General features: G+C 38.4%; 1 protein-coding gene across 1 annotated transcript in view; it reads left to right on the top strand.

Annotated features, from left to right (window-relative positions):
- Positions 1–8,489: 8,489 nt before the first annotated feature.
- adgra2 (adhesion G protein-coupled receptor A2) overlaps positions 8,490–27,114 on the top strand; it is an 86,722-nt gene continuing 68,097 nt past the window's right edge. Inside the window, exon 1 of the mRNA XM_055167096.2 lies at positions 8,490–9,500. Within this exon, the coding sequence (XP_055023071.2) occupies positions 9,253–9,500 (248 nt within the window). The 5' untranslated portion in view covers positions 8,490–9,252. The remainder of the gene's footprint in view (positions 9,501–27,114) is intronic.

Raw genomic sequence — 27,114 nt, 5'->3', positions numbered from 1 at the left:
CTCCTTATTTACATCTCTTCCTGATGCAACACATCTTCTCTTTTTTCTCATACTTTTCCTCATGCAACACATCTTCCTAATACTCTTCCTCCTCATCCCTCTTTTCTCCTCATACTCTTCATCATGCAACACATCTTATTCATACACTTCCTCCTCATTCACCACCTCATTCTTATACTTTTCCTTTTTTGTCTCTCAAATTGTTTTCATTAATTGTTGGTAGGCTATACATACAATACAAATGTACCACCTGTATACTCTGAGCAGGTTTATATTGTGGGCAATTGGAATTGGTATTATAAAAATGTGTAAACAATTTTGAGTAGTCATGTTTTTTATGTGATAACTTTGTTGCAGTTCTGCGGCCTTTGCGACACAAGTGTATTGGAGTGTGGAATGTGTGAGAAACTTGTTTTAGAGCTTTACTAATATTGTCTAACTACTTAAACTTGTTAATGGTTTGCCAAAAGAGTGAATAAGTTGACAAATGGTTTGGTGTTTTGTTGAGCAGGGTTATATTTGTCTTATGTATAGATAGTAAAAAAGAATGAAACAATCTTTCTTCACACAGCCTTATGAATTAGTTTAGTATGAGATTTAATGTTCAGAAGTTTTTATTTCCGACTTTTGCATTCAGTTAAGTCTTGGTCTCTCATGTAAGTGCTCAGAAAAACTCAGCAGCGCCAGAGCAATTTCCATTGTTTGTCAGAGATGAATGGCCTGCCTGTGCTGTTTGGTATTTTTGGACATTGGTTTCTCGGCAATCAGTGAGGGTTAGAGGTGGCTATCTTTGCTGTTTTCTTCATGTGTTTCAGGTCATGCTTGTTTTCAGACATCGCTGTAATCAATCTTTCCCAGAAAGCCCATTAGACAGAATCAGCGTATAACACTACAGACAGGAACTCTGCTCCGCTGAATGGGGAAATGGGAGCAATCAGACATTTGTTAAACTGTTTTCCTAATGGGACACGATGACTAAATGGCTTATATAGCCTACCTTCAAGTGGTCTGCGCTTAACTCTGAACAATCTGTCACCGTTTCCCACCTCATGCTCTCTTACCTCTCTGTGAGGAAATGTTTGTCTTTCTAATTTGTAGGAGGTGGGCTAACTTTTATGGGGTGTGTAAATTATTGGCCCACTTGCACTTGCAGTCTTCAGTGTATGTTGGAAAACATTGGCTTTAAATGCAAAACTCAATGCACAGTATCCTTGGCCACAATGGATTTTATTTCATATACACCACCAACCAATGCCACTTAATGACTTAAAGGTGCCGCAAAATGTAAAACTGTCTTTATCTAGGCATAGGATAAATAATAAGTAATGACATATTGTGAACCTCAAACACGATAGTTTCCTCCTTCTTATGTAAACCTTGTGCATGCAAAAGACGGCTGTAAATCAGGCCAATCTCAACATAACACCGACTGTGACGTTACAGTTTCAATGTACGCACCAACATTAAATTACACATTAAATTAATTACAATGTTGTTACAATGCTAACAAAGGCCACAAAAACCTCACTGTTACATTGTAATTACATATTTAAGTACCAAGAAATAATCATCAACAACATGTACTTACTGTAGGGTTGGGGTTAGGAATAGGGTTTGGTTTAGGGTTAGTTGCATGTAATTACGCATAATTAACTGTTATTACTACAATAATTACATGTAACATGTGTAACAAAGACACCGTAAAATAAAGTGTTACCAAAAAAACTAAGTTGTGTTGAGTTAGCGTTATGTGCTACTTAATGCTATATTCTAACGTTTAGGCTGAAGTTCTACTGTTGACGTTACAGTTACGTTTTGCTGGTCCATACTGAAAAAAACACAAACTTACCATTAACATCCATTAACAATCTCTAAACATTTAATAATTTCTCAAATTCTGTATCTTGGTTTGATACAGACTCAAGCATAAGGTCTGTTTACACACACACAGACCTACTAATCTAAACTGCTCTGTGCAACAGCCAATCAGAGCAGAGCTCAACATTATTATTCATCATGACCCTTTCAAATAAGGTAATAATAGACTATTGAAAGGTATAGTCCATTTTCTTAAAAAAAATCTAGATGATTTACTCACCACCATGTCATCCAAAATGTTGATGTCTTTCTTTGTTCAGTTGAGAAGAAATTATGTTTTTTGAGGAAAACATTCCAGGATTTTTCTCATTTTAATGGACTTTAATGGACACCAACACTTAACAGTTTTAATGCGATTTAAAATTGCAGTTTCAAAGGACTCTAAGTGATCCCAAACAAAGCATAAGGGTCTTATCTAGTGAAAAGATTGTCATTTTTGACAAGAAAAATAAAAATTATACACTTTTAACCACAACTTCTCGTCTATCTCCAGTCCTGTGACACGCCAGCACGACCTCACTTAATTGCGTAATGCCGTGGAAAGATCACGTGTTACATATAAGAAACGCACATTTGCGGACCATTTTAAACAATAAACTGACACAAAGAAATTAATTAGTATCATATAACATACAACAACGTCAGAACGGTCCTCTTTCTCCTCACTTGTAAACACTGCGGCATAGTTTCAAATATGTCCTCCGTGACCTCTTGACGTGATGACGTATTACGTGAGGTCGCGCTGGGAAGTCACAGGACCGGAGATAGACGAGAAGTTGTAGTTTAAAAGTGCATTTTTTTTTCTTGTCAAAAATGACAATCGTTTTGCAAGATAAGACCCTTATGCCTCGTTTGGGATCATTTCGAGTTCTTTGAAACTGCAATTTTAAACTGCATTAAAACTGTTAACTGTTGGGGTCCATTAAAGTCCATTAAAATAAGAAAAATCCTGGAATGTTTTCCTCAAAAAGCATAATTTCTTCTCGACTGAACAAAGAAAGACATCAACATTTTGGATGACAAGGTGGTGAGTAAATGATCTGATTTTTTTTAAGACAATTGACTAATCCTTTAAGGACAAATTCTAAGGTTGTAAATAGACATGCAAAACGGTCTCTGGATAATTTTTGCACATACTGTACCTTCCATGATTTGAATGCATTATTTGGCACCTTTAAAATTATTAAAATGCACAATACATACTCACTACATTTACATTTATCCAAAAAGTGACTTACAGTGCATTACAATGTATACATTTTCTCTAGTATTGAACCCACAAACTTTGCAATGCTCTACCACTGAGCTACACGTACAATGTAGATCATATTTGAAAGAAAATCTGTCGCAATTTCACATGGGAACGGCAACGCGAGACAGCCACCACCAGGTGGTGGTATACAAACACAGCCCTACTGAAATATCACTAAAGCGCCATATCCGAGTCCCTTGACTTTAGATCAAGTCGATATTCTTTTATGCGAAGCCAGCACTGCTTTGAAATTAACTCACAAAGTCTTCTTTATATATTTGTTGGCTGCGGTTTTGTTTTTGCGCCTTTTGTACATTTGGTAGTGTTTTTCAACCAGTATTAATCTCTTTGAGGAATGGAGACAGAGAGTGACCTCATCAGAGTAAGAGTGCAATGGGAAACAACATCAATCATCAGAGGTCATCACCTTTGACCTCGAGAGTGAGTCTCATACCGTATACTGTACACACAGAAGACACAAGTAATAGTATAATATAGCTTCGATAACAAGTTTGATTTGGATTCATAAGACATTATTTTGTGCATTGGTTGTTTATATTATATTCTTGTCATATATAATTATTTATCTCTTTCTCTCTTTATTAGAATACAACCAGAAAATACATGAAATTTGTGTTCAAAACAATAAATGTATAAGCTGAAGTGTGAAGTATTTAGTGTGAGCTCCTCTTACATTTGAGCAATAGCAGGAACCTGCAGGATCTCAATGAAATAAAATCCTTAGACTTAAATAACGTTTGACACTTAAAATTGTTTGAATTTTATTGCATCAGATATCAAAATGTAAATCATTAAGTTTAAAAAAACACTGTAAATCAAAACATTTTACTTTATTTATGTTATAAATCAGATCAGTAATTGCAAAAATAGTCCAAATATTTTTGGCACCACATGTATTTCTTGAATGTAGTCTCTCTCTTTCTCTAAAGCGTAAAGATAACTTCACGTCTTTCCCTTATTTGTATTTGTCCATTGTGTTATTTTCACTCTCGTTGCAGACTGAGGCTCCATTTACATTCCCTCTTTCTTTATTCCACCTGGAATGGACTCCAGATGTTTAACGGAGAGAGGGAGATACCGCTTGCTCGGCGATATGAGCTAGCAAAGAAAAGCAATGGGGGAAAAGGAGGGAGTGAGCGAAAGTGAGTGCGAGAATGTTGGAAAGACATAAAAGTTTGTCTGGATGCCATTAAGTACAATTTGATGTAATGCGCAGTTTGGGACGTGACATTTTAAATGGAAACTGCGCACCATATGAGGAGGATTTGGGGGTCTTGGAGGCGGGGAGAGGGAAAGCGTTATTTAAAGTGCTGGATAAACAGACCTCGGTTGGAGGCGCCCATTTTTTGCACGTTTCCGGAAGTGCTCGGAATCGTCTTTCCCGCAGACCTCGTTCCGCGGCGCAGTATCGGGTACAGCAATAACAAACGCGGGTCTGCATGATTTTGAGCACAGTTGCCCCATTGTGCGAGCGGGCGGCGCTCGCTCCTCTGAACCTGTGGCACGGACGCAAATGTCGACCTCAATTGAAACCCTCAATCCGTTTTCTCGGCTGTATTTTCAAAACGTGGTCTCAGTCTTTTTTAAGCGCAAGCTAAGGTTTCTCTCCACCGTCTGTACTTGGATATCAAAAGAGGTCGGATTTAAAATAAAAAAGTTGCCGTTTTGAAATAAATCAACATTGTGGGTTTCGGCCCTACTGGAAGCATGATGCCGACAAAGACCCGAGGAAATTAAGCTTTGCGTGTGTTGGGAATTTTGCAGCATGGGCCTATAAACATCTCAGCAGTCCATATCTGGTTCCCCTTTTCGGAGTTACAACAGCACTTGAAATGTTTAAAGTATTTGTGCTGATAGAAGCATATTTGGCGTCCTAAGCAAATGCCTGATTTTAGTAGCAATTCAATTGTTTTTACAATGACAATCAGAATCTTAATTCTTAAAATTCTCTAAATCTTAGTGTTTTAGTCAGTGTGTAGATTAATCTCAACCAGTCTCCAGATCATCTACAAAACTTGCCTTAGTGACGTCTTAAATTTGAAACACCAATGTAATTAAATTGTAATGTATTCATATAGTCCAGTTATTACACATTAATAGACTATATGTTTAATGCTATGGTGCATTGTTGATACTCTCAGCTGTGCATTTATTCTGTAGTAAACACACTGCATCGCATTGGAGGGATGGTTATGCATACACCCTGGAGCTGCTTTTCTAAATCAACAGGTTTCGTTTAATTTGTACTGTCACGATCATGGGAAACAAACTAGGATGAAACTGTGTATCTATCGGGTCTGGTTATCTGTTTCCTGAATGTATTAGATTTCTCCTGTTTGGTTCTCAGACCCCATGTGCTCTGTACACATCTGAGCCAAAGCCTTATTCAGACTCCTATGGTCCAGTCGCACGCAAGGATCTAAGAAAGCATCAGCTGCTGCAAGATCTGACCAACTGGGTCATAGTGCCTGATATGTAGTCAGTTAATTTCGATTAATAATGCTGAGTGTGTGTGTGTGTGTACCTGGTAATCTTCACGTTGTGGGGACCAAACGTCACAACAAATATAGGAATACCAGTACATTTTTGACCTTGTGGGGACATTTTTAGGTCTCCGCGAGGAAACAAGCTTATAAAGCAAACAGAATGATGTTTCTTGAAAAGTAGCAACAAATTTTCTGTGATGGTTGGGGTTAGGGTTTGGGGAAGGGAATAGAATACAGTTTGTACAGTATAAAAAACATTACGTCTATTGAATTTTCCCACAAAACATGGAAACCTGTGTGCGTAATGTGTGTATTATTCGCTCTTATTTACTTGTATTCAAACCATATGACTTTCCAACGATATCTCACGAGAATTTGTACATATTTTACAAGTTGACTAATTCGTATTAATTCATACGAGCACATTCGTAAGTTTTTGTATGATTTGCCTTTGACTAGTGGCGGCCGGTGACTTCTTTTTCGAGGGCGTTCGATGAGAAGTTTGTCACAACATGTATGTAGCCCATCATGTGTGTGGTTCGTAATTTCAAAATGTGTGTTCTGCGCGTCAAGTGATCCTGTGTGTGTCCAGCCCAGTCACACGAAATTACGTACCTATAGTCACGTAATTTTTTTATTATTTTTCGTGAAGCAGTCACGAATTACCGCGTTTTTCGTGATCGTATCACGAATTTCTGTTTATGTGTCATTGTCATGTATTGGTTACTCAACTGTTTTGTCCTATTTTTTTTACCATTTTCGCTTAGGTTTAGGGTTAGATTTACATAAAATGACATCCTTACCCAAACCCAACTCTAACCCTAACGCCAGGTGACAATGGTTTCAAATTTAGAAATATAAAAAATAAATCCGAAAAAATAGCATAAACCAATACTTAAAGGGGTGGTTTCCCGGACAGAGATTAGCTTAAACCAGGACTAGGCCTTAGTTTATTTAGGAAATATAACCAGTTTTAACAAACATGCCTTACTAAAATCATTACTTGTGTGCATTTTGAGGCAAAACAAAGGGCACTCGTTTATTTTAAGAAATGTCAGTGCAAGTTGTTTTCAGTTCGGACTTTCTTAAATTTATTTTAGTCTATGACTAGTCTAATCCCTGTCTGGGAAACCGCCCCAAAGTGACATCCGAACGCAAACACCAAATCTAACCCTAAACCGAAAATGGTTTGAAAAAAAGAAAAAGCAGTTGAGTAACCAATACGTGACAATGAAACATAAACAGAAATTTGTGATACGATTAGAAAAAACGTGGAAACTCATTAGTATCATGAAAAAGAATCCAAAAATTATGTGACTATAGGTACATAATTTTGTGAGACGGGGTAGTAATGTGTGTATTATTCAGTCTTATTTATTATATATTCAACCCCATATGACTTTCCAACGATATCTCACGAGAATTTGTACATATTTTACGAGTTTGCTAAGTCGTATTAATTCATACGAGCACATTCTTAAGACTTTGTACAATTTGCCTTGACCAGTGGCGGGCGGTGAATTCTTTTTCGAGGGCCCTCAATGCGAAGTTCGTCACAACATGTATGTAGCCTGTCATGTGTGTGGTTCGTAATTTCTAAATATGTGTTCTGCGCGTCAAGTGATCCTGTGTTTATCACGTGTCTTGTCAAAATAAGTGCTTGCTGCAGACGCGTCTACAGGGTTTATGATAAAAGAAACGTTTACCAGATACTCGCAAAATTTCATGCGTAATCAGAGTTTACTGTTCAGGTAGTGTCTTGCGTGTATTTTGTGAATGTGACATCTCTTTAAACAGTTTTGACGCGTGTGCAGCAGTCACTTATTTTGACAAAACACGTGATGCACATGGTTCACATGACGCAACAAACACATATTTTGAAAACACGAGCAACACACATGACACTCCGAAAATGAAAATATATTTTGAGTTTGCGCCCCTCGGAAGAGCAGTCACGAGCCGCCACTGGCCTTGAACCCTGTAACGTTGGGGGTTCGGTTTCGTTGTTGTTTTTTTCATTAGAATCATATTTTTTTGCACGATTAACTTTGTATGAATTCAAAAAAAAAAAAAAATGTAAAAAGCACCCAAAAACGTAAGTTGTTATTCATTGCTGATCTTTGAATCCATTGGTAAGTACTGCAAACTGAATCATTGAGTTGAACTCATAAACTGGAAAAAAGTTGGACATTTTTACTAGTCTCATAAACTCTCATTTAAATGTGCTAAGTGTGCATTTTAGGATTTTAAGTGTATACTAATATGGCTTTAGAAAATGTACGCATTTGGGACTTTTTTCTATTTCCATTTTGTAGCTTTATTTTTCCTGTCTCTATTGAAGGCTTTGTTATTCATCTTTTGGGGTCCACAAAACAGAGATAAAAGTCTCAGAGTTGGACTCAAGTCACACTTAGGTCAAAAAAACATGAATTGCGAGTTGACTTGTATTCGTGAACAGCTCATTCAAGCATCAATTGGGACCTTAGAAGCTTGTGAACATGTCTGATACAAAAAAAAAAAAAACATAACAACATTATGGTTAGTAAAAAAATATTTTTGTAAACTACAGTATCCACTTAAAATGATCTTCACCTGCAGGACAAAACAATTTTATTTAAAAGTTGTGTTACCACAAGTTTTAGTCATTGAACCCTTTAATAGATAATCTAATATCTACATTAGTATTTAATTTAAGCATACTTTATGCTGAATTAGCATTGAAAGTAAACAAAAAAGTCTAAGCCTCATCAAGCATTTTAATATACAAACAGTGACATATATAAAACAAATAAACTTGAAACTTGAGAGCATTCAAAAAAATAAATAAGGAAAGAAATAAACATATTGTCAATAGACAATGCTAATATTCATAATAAAAGTGAGGTGAATGATGGTGACTTTAAATCATGTGCGCTAGGACCCCGCGGCTCGGCGCGCAGTCGGGAGAGGAATGCGCGCACCGCGGCTGGAGCTCAATGTGGTCGTGACAGGATGGCAGAGTGTTGGAATTAGGATCGGGACCGTTATTCACCGTTAAGCCACTAGTGACACCAAAAGGAGCGAACGGAACGGAACTTTATGACAAATCCATTGGCATTATTTTGTGAAGTACACCAGGAAAAAATGGACAATAGCTACTTTTGGGAATCGTAATTTGGCTGCACACAAAACCAGGGGAGTTACAACTTAACACGTCACAGAATTTTGATTCAGAAAGGCGACGGAGTTTCTGCGCATCAGTTATTTGCGTGCGAAGTTTTAAAACGCCTCATATTTCAACAGGCATTGCATGTGTTCGTTTCATTTGCGCACATGGAGCACAAAAAATACGTTTGGAAAAGGTAACATGCTGGATTTCTTTCTGTTGCATCGATGACATGACTCCTTAATTGTTTTAATTGACAGTTTTACTACAGTAACGTTATCCAGCTTGGTGATCCATCCATTCACAGGACGCGCGCATTTATCAAACCATTCAACGCGAAAGGAGTATCAACCAACATTTTGGTTTATTTATACCGTCACTGATATATTTTAAGTTACAACCACAGAGATAAACTACTTTGTGATGTCATGGGCTGATCTGGGACAGCGCAGTCGATAGTGTGGGGGACAATGTCGGGACCCTGCATCCGCATCCCGTTTTGGGTTCGTTTGTTTCTCCTGCTGTTCCTTCACAGCGGCGCACCGGAGGGCAGAGTCATCGAGGGCTGTCCGGAGCTCCTCTCCAGCGGCTGCAGCTGCACGGAGGACCGCACCAAAGCTCACCCCGCGCCCGGAGCCCGGAGGAGAGTGAGCTGCGTTGGGAAAGAGCTGACAGAGACTCCAGAAGTCAGTCTGCTGCCCAATCGGACCGTTTCCCTGTGAGTATTACAGCTATGAGTGCATTACTATGATACTATGAAAGGAAACACTTTTTTGCAATGTCTATAAATTATGCTTGTCTACAGTAGGCTACATGCAACTAACCCTACCAAACTCTAAATCCTTACCCTATAGTAAGTTAGTATCTGAAGCTGATCCATATAAGTTGTTCCTGTATATTAAGCAGTAATTACAATGTAATTAATTACAATGCAGTGGGACTGTGTGACTTTCAAGCAGTTATTTGTTCAGTACATTATTATGTATGAAGTGTGAGAAAAGATGCCATCATTATGCTTGTATGCAAAATTCAAAGCACAAATTTCGGATCTGATCGTTTCATTTCTAGTTGCAGAACCTTAGCGAGTAAAAAAAGTGCTGGAATATTTCAACCAATGGTTAGGTCAAATATGGACCAACACAATTAACCTATGGATGGTTTCAACTCATTGGGTCAAATATGGACATTCAGGTTAATTTAACCCAGCCGTTGGGTTTGTCCAACCATGGGTTGAAACCACACTGCATTGCAAGTGTATATATGGCCATTACATAATAGTTCATTTTTGTAGATATATTTTATAGAAAGTGCATGTCTACCAGTAAAAGTTTAAATAAAGTTAATATACTGAGTAATTCTGATGGCACAAACCTTTTCGATCTCTTTATTCACAAAACCTGCAGACTCGATTCAAACTCCCTGCCTCATATTGGGGATAATAATGCGACACAATCTTACACACATACACATCCTCTACACATAATAGGGCCATATTCATATTGTCGGTGCAGGAAGGAAACGAAACCCCTCATACAGTAGTAGAATAGCTGTTGCATTGTATGACCCACTATGCTGTTACTTTTTCAGTCTTGATAAACGTGAACTATTCTTAGGATCGAGGTCTGTGGGTGTTTGGGCGCCTTTGCAAAATACTTGCCTGACAAAATATGCACTTAATCCTGGTATGAGACAGCGAAGAGCCGTCTAGAGCTACATGTATTTGGTTTTGGTGAGGAGTACGCTATTTATCGTCTGTTAGTTTGATTTCTGTGGAATCAGAAACACAAAAATCGACTTGAAACCCGCGCCGTTTCGGGCTCTGCCTTTCTGGGGTGCCCTTCTGCACCTTTTCCCAGCAGGAGCAGAACTCTCCTGCACATGGTCGTCGTAAAAACATAAACATTGAAATCGCTCAAAAGGCTACGAACAAGCCCAGGAGAGCATAGTAAGCTTGGGGATTGGTCTACTTGGAGGAGGAGGCCAGGGTAGCCAGATCTCCATTTAAAGAGGCCAGTGGTTCTGCTTAATAACCGCTCACATCTGTTCAACACATTGCCTCTACGAAACCAGAGGAAATGGATAGAAAAAAAAGATATTGGAAGGGGGCAAAGCTAGGCTGGGTGGTAGACGACGGAGGCGCTTGTCGTGAACCTCTGCACCTCTTAACAAGGTTTATTTGTTTTCCGTACTTATGGAAAACGCACCCTGTGGCACTTTTATGAGGCTTTGTGTGTTAGAAGTAAAGTGTTCATGGTCTCCTGCCCCCTGAAGGGAAAATGAGGAGCTGTTAACGAAAATGCTTCACTCAGCACTAGTTTGGTTTAGTTGGGTGTTTTTAATGATTTTTCAGACGTTGATATGAAGGTTTTTACACTTGTGATGTTTCATACTAGATACGAAAAGCCGTGTTGATGGGTTTTTGTCTCATTGATATTAATCTAGATTGTCTAGACAGTTTTCCAGCTGTATCTTGATATAAATGATCACAGTTGTCGAGATTATGTTTTAGTAATATTCTTAAATCTGTCGAAAGGGCTCATGAATTAAGCTTTTGTTTTTAGTCCAGATAATATGCGCTAGACTTTTGAGAAACAAATGTGTCTGCCAAAAATGTGAATGGTTTTATCAACTGAAATATAAATCTTATATTTAGAAAGTGGTCAAGACCTGAACGCCTGCTGTCACTGGTGCAGTACTCTTTTAAAAATGTAACTTTGTACCTGAAGGGTTCACATTAGAATCTTAAAGCAGCCCAGTCACACGAAATTATATACCTATAGTCACACAATTTTTTGATTCTTTTTCGTGACTCTGTCACGAATTTCCGCGTTTTTTCGTGATCGTATCACGAATTTCTGTTTGTGTGTCATTGTCACGTATTGGTTACTCAAATGTTTTGTCCTATTTTCTTACCATTTTCGGTTCGGTTTAGGGTTAGATTTACATCAAATGACATCCTTACTCTAACCCTAACGCAACAATGGTTTAAAATTTAGAAAATATAAAAAATAAATCTGAAAAATAGTATAAACCAATACTTAAAGTAACATCCTAATGCAAACACCAAATCTAACCTTAAACCGAAGCGAAAATGGTTTGAAAATAGGAAAAAGCAGTTGGGTAACCAATACGTGACAATGACACATAAACAGAAATTTGTGATACGATCACGAAAAAACGCGGAAATTGACTATAGGTACCATGACTATAGGTACATAATTTTATGAGACTGGGTAGCTCAAAGTTACATTTTTGTGCTAAATGTATACATATCTGTACCTAATGGTAGACATTAGGACCTCTTAAGGGGTACTTCCCCAGTGACAGCTGGGGTACATACTGTATTTTGGCTATTTTTTCGTACAGTGTATGACAGATTTTACAGATATTAAGTTTTAAAGTTTCTCCCATTTTATTTACAGTATGTAATTCATCTCCATTCCCCATACTGTCTTGGTGTCAAAGAGAAAGAAGGGATTTTAAGTACTGTAGTTATACACTTTTAAGGCTACTCATACAGTTTCTCTTCTAAGATTTCTTTTAGTGACTTGAGATAATCGTGGTTACAATCAAAAGTGACAGCATTTCTAACCAGTCCTAAAAGACAAAGAGGTCAGTATGTGATTTCTGGGGTCATTTTGGTAAAGGTTATCTTTTGGACCAGCTGCGGGTCTGTAACTAAACATCTGGCATTCCTCAGCTGATTAGGTTAGATAAGCAGATGGCATCCTTTAATTTGATTGGTGGAGGGGAAATGTGGGGGAAAGACCCCAATAATTACAGTACCATTCCACTTATTGTTCATCTATGGCCTAAATGAATTAGCCAATATGAATAAATGTCGTTAGTGAGCAAATTAATGTGTAGCTACAAAGAGTGTCAGACCTGCACTCCAAAAATATATATATCTTTAAAGGGATAGAAAATGTGGCAGAACTAGAATTTTATATGCGGGGTGCCCAGGGGGTGGCCAAGGCTACTTTAGGGGGTCCATAGTCCATTAAAAAATGACGTGTGTATCATGTATCAAAAAAGCATGAATAAATCTCATGATCGCTGATTACTTCACATTAAATATTCCTGCACTGCATGCATTAATAGCACATAAACATTATGTAAGCTTGAATGTTAAACTTTTCTATTTCTCACATCTGATTTACTGTCTGTTAATGAAGCAAAAGATCTAATATAAACTGCAGTAACTTTCGTAAAGTTGGTCAGGAAATCTAAACTCCATGATAAACCTTAAAGTTACTTCAAATAGCAGAGCTCAACACAAAGGATTTTTATTTTGTAAATTAAATAAAATAAATCTATATATGGATTAATATGGAAGAAGTTACAGAAGTTAGTCAGAAGCAGCGATTGCTTTTCTCTCCTTCTTTTGTTTAACTTTAAAGGCGAGGTGCATGATTTTTGAAAAACACTTGGAAAAGCGTGTCGGGCCGAAAACACACTTATAGCCAATCAGCAGTAAGGGGCGTGTCTACTAACCGACATTGTTGCCTGGGTTGGCGTATGTGTGGGGCAGTTCTATCAAAAGAAGGTCCAGATTCTGTTGGGGTAGGGGCGTGTTTGTTTAGGTGAATTTAAATATCAACATTGGCCTTTAGAGGTCATGCACCCTGCCTTAAAAGACAGAGACTTACAGATACGGTACTGTTTATTAGGCTTAGCCTATTAAGACAGAATACAATAAAATGTATCCACACTATTCCTACGCCCATGATGCTTGCGACATCGGGCGTGTACTGTCACTGAACCGTAGCCAGCGTTTTCCATGATGATTACGGTCATAATTTCATGTATGAGCCAGTGTGAGGATGAAATTAAGAAGTGTCCTGATACATAATAAGAAGATTCAATTGTTTCATATTGTTGCTCGGGGGTGACGGGTCTTCAATGCGCAAATATAAAAGCACAGAGACATACCAGTATCTCTACAGTGGGACAGTCAGTTGAGTGTTTAATACATGGAATATACGGAGACTTCTTCTTTTTAACCTTTTCAGGCGATGGTTTAAAATGTCACAACTGTTCCTTGTGTGAGGTTTTTTTAAACGGCAATTTTTAATCGACTTGACTTTGAGTTTGAGTTTTTATGGCTACACATCAAGCTTCACGCGATCCGACAGCAGCAGCAACTTATGCTTCTCATTTAACACATTCAAGTTATTTAAACAAACCACAATAATAATAATAATAATAATAATAGATTTTATTTATAAAGCGCTTTTCATTCCAAATAATAAACATATTAAACTCCTATTACATGTTTTCAGTATTGTTTTCGTTTTATGGAAATATTATTATACAGTAGATAAGACATGAGCTTATAAAATTATTTGCTTATTTTAAAAAAATGATTTAAAACATAACAAAAGTAAGGTTACGCGTAAACACATCACGAACTATTATAAACATTAACTAATAAGCAGTTTATGTCGTAGGCTATATATACTGTTAGCTCATTTTATAATAATATATAGTAGCAGAATAAATAAACCAGCATATTTTTATCAGCATAATATTAGTTGTTTTTGAATAATTATTGTATTTATTGTTCAGTATCAGTTTCTATGAAAGGTTTTACTGGATGGATTTGTGGATACAGTTAATAGATGCACGTGCGCCACATACACATTCAGCTCTTGTGCGTGTATTATAGTTAAAACAAATGTTTTGTAGAGATTTATTTGTATCAGCTATTATGGCAACCCCTAACTGCACAAATAATAGCCTACACACGCTCTTCCATTCAACGAATTCATTATGTTGTATTTGCAACGTACGTTAATATTCTCAAAATACTTGCTTTTAACAATGTGTTGCGCTGCTGCACGTCAAAATAAACACGTTGTTTAACCATGAAGTGAATTATTGGAGGAAGTCAAAGTATAGCGCATTCAATTTGAGGTACCACCCCGGACACACTTCTGGCTTCTCCACTGTTTTAACCTGTATGAGTTTCATTCTTCTATTGAGCATAAAAGAAGATAAATGATGGTAAGCACTAGGGATGCATATCAATTAATCGCGATTAATCTATAGCAGAATAAAAGTTTTTGTTTACATCATATATGTGTGTGTACTGTGTATAATAACTTTGTATAGTTAAATGCACACACATGCATGTATATATTTAAGCAATGTTTACATGTGTATATACATTTGTATATTTATGTATAATTTATATTATATATAAATATAAATACTTAATATATAAATATATTTTTTTCTTAAAATTATACATGCATGTGTGCATATTTATATATACATAATTATTATACACAGTTTACACACATATATGATGTAAACAAAAACTTTTATTCTGCAATAGATTAATCGCGATTAATTGATATGCATCCCTAGTAAGCACACAGTTGACAGTATACAATAGCTGCGTTTACATGGACATTTGTAATCCATTTAAATGATCAATCTGAATAAAAATGCTCCATGTAAACACCTCAATCGGACTAAAAAGTGCCAATCTGATTAAAAATCTAATCCGCTTGTTAGGGGTGGTTTATACCTTTTGTAATCCGCTCAAAAGGACATGTATACACTTGATCAGATGGATAACTGAAACTGGGACGCTCTGCGCATGTGCTATCTTTTTTTTTTTTAATGCCGGTTGGCAAACCCACTGAAAGGCGCATTTCTGCCACCTACAGGACAGGAGTGTGGAGCATATGCACACGTGCAATGACGTAGAATTGCCGTAATGACATGTGACGCAAATAACTCGAGTTTGTTTTGTTGAAGGAAGTCACAAGAAGTGATTGTCTTGTTAATCTTGTTCCTATTATCCTTCCAGTTCCCATAAAGTGATACAAGACAGCGTTGTCCGGTCAGTCCATGATTTATACTCTGATCCACAAACACGTGCTTTTGGACTCGCTCTCGCGAACGGTCTCTGCAGCACTGCGTGAAGTAAAATAAGCTTTTTGGGCACACGTGAATGGGTGTTTTTGCTGCTGCTTTGAGGCACAAAGCAAATCTTAAAACAGCGTGAAACTATATTTGTGTCAAATGATCAAATCTGATTTAAATCTTGTGTCATATACACGCACATCAATCCGATCACATTATTAAGTGTTCATGTAAACGCTATGATAGGATTTATTAATCGGAAGGATTTTAATCCGATGGAGGCAAAATGTGTCCATGTAAACGTAGCTATTGACTTCCATAGTTGGAAAAACAAATACGATGGAAGTCAAAATCAACCTTGTGCTTACCATAATTTATCAAAATATATTTTTTTTCTGTGCAGAGAATAAAAAACTCATACAGGTATAAAACAACACAAGGGTAAATAAATAAATTTTTTGGTTGAACTATCCCTTTAAAGCCATACTCCAGCTAAATATCAAAATTACCCCATGATTTACTCACCCTCAAGCAATCAGAGATAAATATGTCCATCATCTTTCAGACAAACACATTTGGGGTTATTTTAGTGAATATCCTTGCTTTATTTTTAAATATTTTTTAATTTTATAATGGCAGAAAATAAGGGTCTAATCAGGACACAATGTCTGCCTTAAAACATCAAAAAGTGCATTCATCCTTCACAGTGGTAATCCACACGGCTCCAAGGGGTTAATAAGTTCTTATGCAGTTAATCGATGCGATTTTGTAAAAAAAATCCAGATGTAAAACTTTATAAACGGTAATAACTAGTTTCTGGTAATGACGGCATTTTGTACTCACGCGATTCGCGAGAGAGTTTTAACGTAGTGAGTGTTTGTTGCCATGGGTACGTTGCAGAGTGACTCGTGAGTCCAAGATGGCGCCGTTAACGGAAGCTAGTTATTACCGTTTATAAAGTTTAAAATATGGATATTTTTCTTACAAAATCGCATTGAAGTGAATGCACTTTTTGGGGCTTCAATTCAGAAGTTGTTCCCTGATCCCTGCTTTCTCCCATTATAAGCTTGAAAAAGCAAGGACATTTACTAAAATATCTCCAAATGTGTTCGTCTGAAAGATGATGGACATATGTATCTCGTATTTCTTGAGGGTGAGTAAATCATGGTGTAATTTTGATAATTGACCTGAGTATCACTTTAAATCTTATTTTTGTCCTTCTTTCCATTTAAATTATTTTGCAGAGAAAAGAAAAAAACACGAGCTGGACTAAAACTTGCTTTACCCACATCAGCACCGCAGCTCAATGCGTGTGCTAACCGCTAGGCCACGGCCCAAAGTGATTTTTCTGCCTATTTATTCCCACACTTGGCCTCTGTCCTTCTTTCAAATATATTTAAAACTCGACATCACCCAGAGCTCCCTGTAGGAGCCGTTTAAATGCGGTTTGTTCAGCGAGAGCGTTTCATTGGCTTCTGCTTGTTGTTTATCGAGCAGCTCTGCAGAGGATTTGCGGCTACACCTCTGTATTAGAGTTTAACTGCTTTGACCTCTGCGGGTAACTGATCGCTCGGTGTGCGTGCGTGTGTGCATATGTGTGTGTGTGTATTGTTTGATTCTGTTCCATGCATCAGCCTGCTCCAGGTTTCCATTACTTTCCAAATTACCCATAAATCCTTTCAGTATAAGTGTATACCCTTGGCATATACAAGTCATTTGGTGCTACTATGCGGTATATGGCCCGATATATTTACCATAAACGGCCACTTTTCAACTTTTCCCCCTCCCCGTGCGATCGCACCCTTTCTTTTCCCTCTCTTCTATTTTCCCCACCCCTCTATCATGAGTTCATCCATACACAGTGAGTCTGAACCTAAATATTTAGCTGTCCTGGTAGGAAACTGCCATGCCTAAACTCTTTCCAGATGTGAGGGAGAGCAGCGCGCTGTGTTTAGAGCTAATTATGTGCGGCTGCACAGTGACTGAACTGATGGAGGGGGAAGTGAACGAGAGAAAGAGAGAGAGACGAGAAAAAGAAGTGAAAAGTGTGAAACGGAGAGATCGAGGAAAGGACAGAAGAAGGGATAGATTAAGAGATGGGGGGTGAAGGACAGAGTCTTCACATCTGTTTGAGTGAATGTAAGACAGAGAGTGAGAGTGTAATGAGAGACGTGACAGCGTGAGTATGTATGTGAGAGCATGCCTGTACGTTTTTTTTTTTGTTTGTGTTAAAGTAAAAAAGTGACTCTTTTAAAGGTACTTCAGTGGTAGGTTTAGCAAAGAATCTTTCTAGGTTTAATCAAGAACTTTTTTTAATTTATTTGGTTTTAAGGACCCACTAAAGTGCCTGGAAATGTGCAGCTGCTAGCTTTGACATAATAGAGATTTTGAGTTACTCCTCCCCCTTTTAAAATAGTCAATAATGTTTAGTTTACCTCAGAGACTGGAATCTGATGAGAAGCTGAAGTGCAAAATGATGTCATAAAAATCTCTAACCTGTATTGGCAAAAGTGAGAGACTGTTAATTTTGAATGTTTGTATTTTCTACATTAGAATTTTTGTCAATGTTTTAGATCACAATAGAGACAGAGCGCAGCGCGTCATAACCTGAAAACCACGCCCACCGGGGGGGAAAGCAATCCAACCGTCTCCATTGACTTTGTATTGCGAGAGGCCGCCTCCTTGTCATTTCTGGCTTATAACAAAAAACTGAATAATGCCTAAAAGCTGCCCCGTGACAACATGCACAGCCAACAAGCCAAAGAACCCAGAAATACGTCCCTACAAGCTGTCGAGCCGCAAAACCCAGCCCCCAAGGAGAACAAAGTGGATCGCCGACTATGTTTCCCCCTAGTGGATGCAGTTTTACTAATAGGAGTACTATGAAAAGTTGCCTGTTTCCATTTCTGTGTCTTTAAACGCTCGTTTTTTTGAAGTCGACAGCTTATAAAAATGTATTTTTTTTTTTTTTGGCGTGTTAGATGTACACCTTGTCACACAGCAGCTTTTAGGTACTATTCTGTTTTTAAGTTTAATCTGTAAATAAGTTTTTATAAGCTGTCGACCCCAAAAAACGAGCGTTTAAAGACACAAAAATGGATACAGGCAACTTTTCATAGTACTCCTATTAGTAAAACTGCGTCCAATAGGGGGAAACGTAGTCTGCGATCCACTTTATTCTCCTTAAAGGTTTTTACGGCTCGACCGCTTATAAAAACTTATTTCTGGGTTCTTTGGCTTGTTAGCTGTACATACTGTCCCACAGCAGCCTTTAGGCATTATTCTGTTTTTTGTTATAAGCCAGAAATGACAAGGAGGCGGCTTCTCGCAATACAAAGTCAATGGAGACGGTTGGATTGCGTTCCCCCCGGTGGGCGTGTTTTTCAAATTTGCATAACTGCGCTCTATCTTTATATCTAGTCTCGCGTAGCCAGACCTTCCTACCAGTAGCTTTGAATGGCCATGGACCGCCCAAGAGGCCATATGACTGACACGTAAAGCAACCAATCATGTTTCGCTTTGTGCCGCGTCATGTTTAGGGGCTTGGAGATGTCACCACAGACCGGTGTGCAACCATCATTCCCAAACGTCTTTAAAGTTTATAACAACAATTGCAAACATGTTAAAATGCCTTGCACACTTTTAAGCTTTCTTTTTCGATCAGACAACTTTGTGTTGTTTCCGGGCAGACCGTTAAAATCCTGTATAATTCAACCAATCAGAGGATGACTTCGAAATGTTTCCTCAAAAGTGTGCCATATGCATCAGATGTTTAGCCAACGGTCCATTGACATTGACATCTGAGGCTGAGACTAATAGTTACCCTTAAAACAAACATATTTATACTAAAAGCCTACAAAAGCTTCAATTTTAGGAAGCTTTCACACCTGCCTTATTAAGTTCAGTTGAATCGTACCAGAGTTCGATAGCTCACTTGATGCAGTTCGTTTGGGCAGGTGAGAATGCAGCAATCGAACTCGAGTGCGCACCAAAAACGGACCAAAAAAGCGAACCAAGACCTCCTTGAAAAGGTGATCGCGGTACGCTTTCAAACGAACTCTGAAGTGATTTGTTTGTGGTGAGAGCGCGATCTGCCAAAGTACTGCGCATTTTTGGACTAAACCAGCTGTGCTTTGCATTATGGGATGAGGAAGTGTTTGTTGACAGTTTCTATTAGCAATATTAGCACAATGGCAGGTTGCGGACATACCTGGAGTTGCGAGGAGGTGCTGAGCCTCAGAAATGTATTTTGGCTTCGCTGTTTGCAGTGCATTAAAACTTGGTTTAGGGCTGAAACGATTCATCGAGTTACTCGATTAACTCGATTCAAACAATTCCTCGATGCAAAAATTCTGCCTCGAAGCCTCGTTAAATTCCTATGAAGCGCACTACACGCGCCGAGATCTGATTCACGCGGACCGTTGTTCAATGTTCAGAAAGCACATCATAGCGCGTGATACATTTTGAATTTAGTTGGCGCAATGGCGGAAGGGAAATATGTCCATGAACGGCAGAGAGAGAATGTCTAAAGTTTGGGATCATTACATTCTTATCATTACATTCAGCATCTGAACCGCAAACATTCACTGCTGTTTCACCAAGCGTCGATGAATCAAGCTAACGTAGGTTTCGCTGATGTTAATCCCATACTGTATTTGTAGCGATGTTGTTATGCGGTTTGAGTAGATATGATGTTTAGCTTTGATGTTTTTAAGTAGTAAACATATTCACGTTTAATTGCAAGAGAGTATAGCTTAAAAAAGGACCTCCGCCTTCACACACACGCATGCACCCTAGTCTCTCTCTCACGCGAGTCAGACCGCTTGTTCAAATGCTTGAACACTTTACAGCCACGCCATTTTCGTTATGCATTATTTGTTCTGGTTGTTTAAAAATACACACAAAAATTTTATCCGATTACTCGATTAATCGATCGATTCAGTGCTAGATTAATCGATTACAAAAAGAATCGATAGCTGCAGCCCTAACTTGGTTTTTAAGCCACATCCGCACTTTATTCTAAAAATGAACTGTTTGTCTAGAGCAGTGGTTTTCAAACTGGGGGGCCACGAGATGGTGCCAGGGGGGCCCCCAGTTTTATGACATTTTCTGAAATACATTAATTTATCATGAAGTTTGTGTAATTAAACCAAAAGCACAACTTTTTTGTATAATTTAATGTTTTTTTTTTAAATAAATGTTGAGTTTTAGAACAGTTTTTTGTCACAAATTTAATTTGGGGGGCCGCGAAGGAATGTACCGTACACAAGGGGGGCCGCACACTGAAAAAGTTTGGGAAACACTGGTCTAGAGTGTTGTATACAAACTATGTGTACCAACGGACATAATTACAGTGCGCAGTCGTCTGTCCATTGCGTTTGCTGTATTTTACTCTTTTTTTTGTTTACTTGCGGGGTTCCGTTAGAATTTCACGTTGATTCTGACCAATCGAGAAGCAGTTTAGGAAATAGGTTCAAAGACAGGTGGCCAATGAGTGATGTGGATGTTATCACATGACTGAATTTTGGTTTGTTTCAACTGGTGCGGACCAGAGCGACCAGTGTGGTGTGAAAAACAACCAAAACGAATAAAAAAGCTACAATGTATCATTTCTTGCCTTTGGTCCGGAGCAATGGCGGCTGGTGACTTCTTTTTTCTGGAGCGCACGATGCGAAGTTTGTCACAACATGTATGTAGCCCATCATGTGTGTGGTTCGTAATTTCAAAATATGTGTTCTGCGCTTTGAGAGATAGTGTGTGCATTACGTGGTATGTCAAAATAAGTGCCTGCTGCAGACGCGTCTAAAGGGTTTATGATAAAAGAGACACTCGCGTTTGCCAGATACTCACATAATCTCATGCGTAAGAGTTTAATGTTAAGGGAGTGTCTTGCGTGTATTTTGTGAACAGGAGCCACTCTTTTAGCATAAACGGTACCAAATTATATCTGCATGAATTCTTATCAAAACAGATATTTTTAAAACTGTAATTCTGTTTAAATTACACTGTAATAAATTTCTGTAGAAATTACAGTATCACTGGGTATTACTGGCAACTAGGTGCCAGTAACTTACTGTAGATTTTACATTTATGTTATTTACTGGCAACATTTTGTTCAAAGTTAAATGAACATGAAACATTTTTAGACTTTAACTTCTACAGTAAGTTACTGCCAACCAGCTGCAAAATTACAGAATTTTTTTTACAGTGTAGGGATCGACCGATATGGATTTTTCAGTGCCGATGCCGATACCGATTTTTGTTTCATCTGCCTTAGCCGATGACCGATACAGGCTGCCGATTTTGTTGAGCCGATATTTGGAGCCGATACTGGTTTTGCTCACTCAATTTACATCATAAAAATTATGTAAAAAATGGCATGTTTTAAAAAGAGATGTTATTAGTTTGCACAGTTCTTACATTTATTGTAGTCTAGGACTAGTCTAATCCCTGTCCAGGAAACCGCCCCATAGAGATGAAAAAAAAACCCACTTTGTTCAGCTATGATCAGCTGTTAAGGCGAGCTTTCAATGTTGTCGTGAAAAGGTTGGTTGTTTTTAGTCACATGACCTGCAATCGCTTGCGGGTTCCAGCACTCTGTCTGTAAATTATGCCGGAAAAATCGGCAAACACGGCAGCCATGTATCGGCCGATGCCGATACACATAAAACTCGCAAATATCGGCCCGATATATCGGCCGGCCGATATATCGGTCTATCACTAAAATGTGTATATATATCAAGGTCTTGCTCATCTGTGTGGAAGCTTCAGATGTGTCAGTCAGCGTGAGGAAGATCGTGTTCGGGTCTTGTCGCCACACCTTTCAACATTAAGTCCTGCACTTTATTTTCTAATTTCTGGATGTTTTAAAACCAAAACCATAATGTCTGACGCACATGTGGATGCACACATCTTTGTATTAGATTAAGCATTTAGGACGGTACACCTCTCATAAAACATACAAAGATCATTTTAGATGTGTAATGAGTATTTAGAGCAGTGGTCTCACAAAACGGTTGGAGACCCCTGATTTAGAGGGGACTTTATGTACTTATTTTTAGAAAAACCTCAATTTCGACCAAAATCGATATTTATACTTTCTTTCGCCTGTATCATACTAACACTCATCACCCATTTTTGCAAGGATCACTGATCCCTGTGTTCTTTAAATGTGAAGTGTGCAGTTTATACGCCATTAGCAACACCAAACTGAATTGTAATATGTTTGGTTCAGCGGTTTGGCTGGACTCAACATAGCAACATTGGCTCTACCAATAGCGTAAGTTTGGGGCAGAACCCACAATCATTATTTATTTTATTTGGTTCCACCGAAATCATACACTTCACCTTTAAATAATTATTTTTGTATTGCTGGTTCAAAGAATCAGCATGTCCCTTAGCATCAGACTGTAAAACCCTTTGTGGTTCTAAATGTAACCTTTATTTATAATTCTTACTAAAGCATATCCAACGAAACCAAAACTGAACACCTAAACATAGAGTCGACATGCAACCAGCTGCCAAATACTCAAGAACACCACACATTAGTATTTATTTTATGCTCAAGGGCGTAAGAGCGTAAGTGATGTTTACACATATTTTACTGGTAGTCCGGTGTGTTCATTTCTTTAAAGTTAGCTGACGCTATCGTCCCACACGCGGCCAAAGAGCACATGATGTGTTGATCTCCACCTTTAACCATAAAATGTGAAAATGTTATGAGAGTTACGCACCATATAGAGATTTCCTGACTCTGTGTTGATGCACTGACTCAACAGTCATAAAATCAATGTTTTTTCAACGTTATATCAGCGTTTTGTTGCCGCAGATTTGTGTTATCAATGGCTGTAAGAATGTGGGTGTGTGCCGAAGTTGTTGTAAAGCTGTTTTGAGATGCCAGTAATTCCAACTTCACCAGTGACCTTGATCTGATGGCCCCTAGGCAGCTGCACCAAGTATTTGTTCATACTGTAAGACTTATATTCAGGCTGAACCATGTGTGTCTGTAATGTTCCTCTAGGTCAAGCGTCTGCCGAATGCATTAATGTAAAACTTCAGAGTGTTGTGTATTCATAACTCAGCATCCATGCGGATGCATGTACGCGGTCCTCCTGCAGGTCAAGAGTGTGACAAGGGGGAGTGTGTTTTCAGAAACCTTCCTGGCAGACATCCGGGGAATTGTGTGGTGGGGCGTCCTCGGAACGCCGGCATTCCAGTAGGGTTTATTTTTGTGGGAAAAGGCGACAAGAGGAGAAGAGGGGAAGGGAGGGGATGGCCGCACGTGTTCAGAGAAAGGGCGGCGGTCCCCAATAAATCAAAAAAGCAAACAAAGACCCAGACACTGGATACCATGAGCCTAACCCATCACACCTGCCACTGCCACACACACGTTGACCTCTGACTCCCGATTCTGTACGTTTAGGTGAAAGTTGTGGTGCTTTGTCAGGAAAAACTTTCTCTCTGGAGCTATTAAGCAGTTATGTATGCTGTGTTTATTTGTTTGACTGGTTTGGATGGGAGTTTGCGGATGAAAAATCCCCCAGCAGTGATGTGTTCGATCGAGAGAGAGAGAGAGAGAGAGAGAGAGAGAGAGAGAGAGAGAGAGAGAGAGAGAGAGAGAGATGCTCCTCCTGATGCTCAGTGGGAATCTCTGTTTGGATAGTTTTTCCTTTCACTCTACTTGTCTTAACTGACTCCAAAAATTGCTGAACTCTCTCTCTGTGTTTGTCTTGCACTCTCTCTATCTTTCTTACCCTTCAGTCTGTTCCCCTCTCTTTCTTTTGGTCTTTTGCGTAACTCTGTCTTCAGCTGTCCTCTCTCATTCACTGCAAAGCTTCTCTGTTCTTGGTATCATGTGTCACACAACTGTGTTTTATTGTACTATGTAAGTGTGACTGTGTGCAGATGGGATGAAATCTCTCTGTGTTGCAGTGATTTATTGTAAATGATGTGCAATTTTGGTTTTATCCAAATTCCTGGCGTTCAGAACTATTTGAAACTTCCTGCATATAATGTAGCACGTTTTATTGTATATAAACTATTGTTGTAATTCAAGAAATATTCTGGCTTATTTGCAACTTTGGGTGATATCATAAGGAATCATATTGCTCTTAAGCTTATTTATTCAGCTTTCAAATGAAGTATACATTTTAATAAAAAAAAAAAACCATTATGACTGGTATTGTGGTCCAGGGTCACATTTATGGTTCATTTTATAACTAAAGCTATTTCTGACCTATTAACACTGTTTAAAATTTGGATTCCTCATGCTGAACATAGGCAAAGTGGACATATGACAAAGTATTTTTGTACCAAATGCCCTTCGCCATGGTCTGTAGAAGTTTTGTATGTAACAACCTTCCTTTTTTTCCTTTTATGGGCAATTTCAGTACAGGAGGTACAGTGGAAGTCCTTTTATGGGCACTTTAACTGGAATAGCGCATGCACGCACCAACCAAGAGTTGACCCGAAATCAACGTCACCAGAGAAGTGTGTTGTTGTTTGTGAGGGAAATTTAAGCTTGTTCAGCTTCCCCAAAAACCTGCATTATTAAAACAATGGATGTAGTTTGATTATCCAGGGTAGCAGCGGATAAAATGAGTTGTTCGTGTGCTTGTTTAACGCTGGATTTTGTTAAATTGTGGCGCTCCCAACAGGGTCATGAGTCACAGGCGTTAAGTAAAACTGCATCAAATGTTGGTGCTTTGTTGCCAATCAGCACGTAAGTGCATATAATGTTAATGACACAAACATGTAGTGAATAATAAGTTATTCAGAGATAGTGGGATAACGTTTTGTGTGTTGCTTTCTCATGACTCGATCTGCCCGTGGTACAACTCCTGGAGCTCGGGTTTATTCAGAAAAAAATCAGTAGAGCTGATCTGTTTTTTATAAATCTGATAAAACTAAAGACTCTTTGCATTTATGAAGGATTAAATACTACTCTAAAAGGTACATATTAACATGAGATAAGCAGAAACAGTGTGTGTTATGTGAGCTTTAACAAAACATTCTGTTTACACTGTCAACCATAGAAATTATGCCGGGGGCACATAAGCAGTTCAATGTTTAATGCAGTTTTTTTGGTGTATACTTAATCCGGCAAAAAATAGTCCCAGCTTTTTTTGGCATTTTGCCACCAAAATTTGAGAGTGTGCCACCGAATTTTACATCCAGTTGCACATGTGCGACCAGTAAATTTGACCTTTTTTTGTGATGTGACACTGAATTTGAAACAGCACATTGTACTGCATCTGTTATTAAAGTATTTATTAGTAATACAGTGGAAATTAGTAGAAATGTGAATATTTGGTAAGCATGTTGATTTTTGGTGTGTGCCCCTAAATTTTCTGGTTGCGCCCCTAAATTTTTCAGTCGGGGGTCACTGTGCTCCTAGTGAAAAAAGTTAGTCTGGATCCCTGAGCTCATATAACGCACGTTTGATGAAGAATTCATATGTGCTTTAACAATAATAGCATTCCCATTTTAAACCCATTTTTTATAGAATTGTTTGCAAACCATACTGTAAGTTATATTTTTTCATCAAACATTCATCGCTCTAATGAGACAAAGAGAACATGCAAACAAAAAGTGTTTGTGTTATTGACCTGATCAGTGACCTGTGTATAATCATGCACAAAAGTGAAGCTCTGTTTCATTGTTTACATTGCGCTCGCCAGCATCCAAACCAACCTCATCTTGTTATCTGGGCCAAACTATATAGACACACACACACACTTACACACAAACAAATTCCCAAGGGTAAAGTGCTTACTGTATTGCAACATAACTCTGATGGTGGCCTTGCATGGTCAACATTGTTTAGAAATGATGTGCACATTCCATAAAGGCCAATTAACATTTACAGCACAACTAAAGTAGCATTTTACAAAAGTGTGCGTGGTTCTCTATTTACAAACTCGAACGTCTTTTTTGGTTGCAACATATTGTGACATTTTCTTATCCGCACTGGCTTGCATGAACTGTATTTATGCGCTTATGTATTTTCTGTTAGTGTGCCTGAGTGTTTGTGTGTACGAGAAGGGCGTTCATGGCCACAGTTCCCAAAAATAGTGCACCATCCTCTCCTCCATAATTAGAGAGCGTTTATAAAACCCAGATTTTAATTTTAGGCTGTGGAAAAGCCTAGCATATGCATGTGATCGCACACGTACACACACATACATGCACTCGCTTGCTCTTTCGAACACGCGCATCCCAAACACAGCCTGTAATTTTGAAATAAGCAACAGCTTGGCATTCTGTCCACCAAGGGTCATTCTTATATTTCTAAACACACACACACACACACACACACACACACACACACACACACACACACACACACACACACACACACACACACACAGAGAGAGACATTTAATGTCTTCATGCTGTCTGCAATTCCCAGAAGCATTCAATGTTCACCCTCCTGTGTGCTGAATTTAAGGGATTGG

Source organism: Misgurnus anguillicaudatus, chromosome 5, assembly GCF_027580225.2.
Source record: "Misgurnus anguillicaudatus chromosome 5, ASM2758022v2, whole genome shotgun sequence".
Lineage (NCBI taxonomy): Eukaryota > Metazoa > Chordata > Actinopteri > Cypriniformes > Cobitidae > Misgurnus > Misgurnus anguillicaudatus.
This window is presented reverse-complemented; position numbering and strand designations above follow the sequence as displayed.